General features: G+C 32.1%; 1 protein-coding gene across 1 annotated transcript; it reads right to left on the reverse strand.

The window, feature by feature from the left end:
- LOC139522441 (uncharacterized) lies at nt 1-1,749 on the reverse strand. The gene is made up of 2 exons (XM_071315948.1): nt 906-1,749; nt 1-168 (listed from the first exon to the last, which is right to left on the reverse strand). The coding sequence occupies exons 1-2, from the start codon at nt 1,610-1,612 to the stop codon at nt 126-128; spliced, it is 750 nt and encodes a 249-aa protein (XP_071172049.1). The 5' UTR covers nt 1,613-1,749; the 3' UTR covers nt 1-125.
- Nucleotides 1,750-2,789: the final 1,040 nt, after the last annotated feature.

Below are 2,789 nucleotides of genomic sequence, written 5' to 3' on the forward strand. Positions count from 1 at the left end.
TTTTCCTCAAAATCTGAGAAATCTTATCACAGCATGTCATCAGATAAGAAGTCAATTATATATAACTAGGCACACTTTCCATGACATATAATATTTACACATAAATTACAGACAAGTGTTCTAATCTAGTTATTGTTAACAGATGTTCCAGATTCTGCTGATGATTTTCTGAAAAAGAAGCAATCTAAAAAAAAAATAAAAAAAATTTCAAATTGAGTAAATAATATATAAATATATATAATAAATTGTTTAATACTTTGTTCTTAATGAATTTTAAAAAGGTTTTATTTAACATTTGAATTAGCTAATTATGCATAAAAGCAGAAAATTATTTGTTTTATACAATTTTAACAGGATCTATAGAGAAAGTTCTGGTAATTTAAGAGTATTATGTTCGTGGTACATTACTTTCTTTATAAAATGGGCTACATTTTTTAATTATTTCACAATAAACATTAATAAAAAGCAAAATTCCATAATAAAATTGAAATAAATGAATGTATTAATTCACAAAAGTGTATTTCTTATATAATGTCGCCTGTCCTTTAAATACTACTTTTTTTCTTTTCTTTTTTTTTTGCAGTATTTTAATTTGACTTTTAAAATTTTGAAAAGTATACCACACTTCTGCATTGGTTTACAAACTTGTAAATTGATGTAAACTTCATTAACAAAATCTTACATCCTGGGCTTTCAAATATTCAGCATTTCTTATGAAGTTAACTTCAGAATAGCGCTTGCATTTATATCATGTTTTTTTATCCGTCATGAACATGTATGACATATTTGCCACTGGAATTTAAGTAACCAACAATCAATCTATTCTATTTTTTTTATTTATCAAATTATTAATGAAATACATAAATAGGTAGGGATAAGAATTAAAGTTAGAAAATTCAACTTACTTTGGTGTTGAAGCTTTTGGTTTCATTTTCCTATTCCTTCCTTTCTGAGGTGTAGCTAACATCTTCCGTTTAGTCGTTTTCTTCTTACCGCTTATCTTCAGCATTATGTCTTCTTGTGGAATTGTAATTACAGAATGAATATCTTTGACGTAAGCATCATCACCAAAGTCGTACTCAATTTCTCCTGTACTTGTTTTAACAAGACATCCCTCAGTTAAAAAGTCAGGAAGTTGTGCAGAATGGTTGCCTGCTGACAAATAGTATTTAATAAGGCAAGATACATTTCGAGCTAGTCTTTCTACAACTGACTCTGGTGGCAACCATAACTGTGGATTTCTTGTTCCGTCTTTTTGTTTTTTGCTAAGTAGTTGGATGGATATCTGTCTGACTTCCTGGTATGTTAAACTGACAGGGGAATAGTTCTTTGGGAAGTAGATGTGTTTTAAGTATTCTTTGTAGACTCTTGTGTCAAATAGTATACATGCAACCTTGTTGTTTTCTTCAGTGATTTGTATTAAAAGTCGATTAATGCTTTCAATGTTCATATAGGTGTCCAATTTTGTAGAATGAGAGATAGAATGAAATTTAGGCAGAAAATCATTTCCTCCTAGACTTAGTGCAATAGCAACTTTTATACCAATATGCTTGTCCAAAGTTTTTTTCTCAAGTGTTTCCAAAATTGCTGTAATATTATAGATGTCAAACATATGATTTGCCTTCTTTAAAATAACGTAAACTGTATTCTTGTAGGATGCATTTTCATTTTTTGGCCATAAATGTGATAGTGTAAATAAATGTAGAACTACAGCATCAATATCACCGGAGGACACTATACTTGCACATGAATCGCCTTGTAAAAGTTGAGTTGGAAAGTTGATAAGCCAATCAGTTGCGACATTTCTGCCTCTCCTTTACATTGTTTAATATCATGCAGCAGTTCTTTTCTTGTAAAACCATCTCGTGCATCAAAATATGCCCTAACAGGGGTGCAAAATGGAGAGCATTTGCATGGTTTATCTTTACAATAGCAGGTTGTAATGTGCAGTTCACTGTCTACATCAATAGTTAAATTTTCCTTTATGCATAGATCTTCAACATTTTTAGTTAAATATGTACTGGCTAAACTTTTCCCCTCAGATGTACCAACCAATGATGGTTTATCAAACTTATCAGAGCTTAGAAATTCTTCCGATGTTTTCAAGTGTGAAATGGAGTAATTTGAAGTCACCTTGCGCTGTGCACGAGTTGCTGCTTTAAAATCATCTGGTGTAAATTTGTACTTCTTACAAATAACTAAATGCTTTAAACATGGTAATTGATGCTTAATCTTGATTATATTTTGTTTGATGTGATGCAAGTACTCTGTACCAGTGTGAGCAAATCATCAGTGATGAAAACTTGAATCCTGCAAACTCCAATGTTGCGAACTTGACTGTTCTTTGTACATCAACAGGTATATGAGGGCTACTAAGAGTGATCAAATTGTTGTTTTCCAATGTCAGCTTTCCATCGTTTAAATCCAAATCTCACGGTTTTGTCCGACAATTGTGTCATACTTTTCACCAAGAGCTGCATCAAGGCTTTTTGTATTCCTGTTGCTTTTTGTACCTTTGGTTTAGAGCAGTCCGGCTTTACAATTGCTTGACAGGTGTTCATTGCAGATGATAAACGATCGATCTGTAATGATTTTCTTGTAACTTCCTTTTTCCTCTTGTCTTCCTTCATATCCCTCTCTGATTTCATGCTCTGTTTCTTCTTTACTGGCACCCGCCTTATTGTCACACCTTTCGATTGTTTAAGCCGTTGTATCAACACACTTGGTCCTTTAACTTCAGCCTTTGGTGGTATATCAGACTTTGTGTAGCCAAATAGATTGTTCTCTGC

Source organism: Mytilus edulis, chromosome 5, assembly GCF_963676685.1.
Source record: "Mytilus edulis chromosome 5, xbMytEdul2.2, whole genome shotgun sequence".
Taxonomy (NCBI): Eukaryota; Metazoa; Mollusca; class Bivalvia; order Mytilida; family Mytilidae; genus Mytilus; species Mytilus edulis.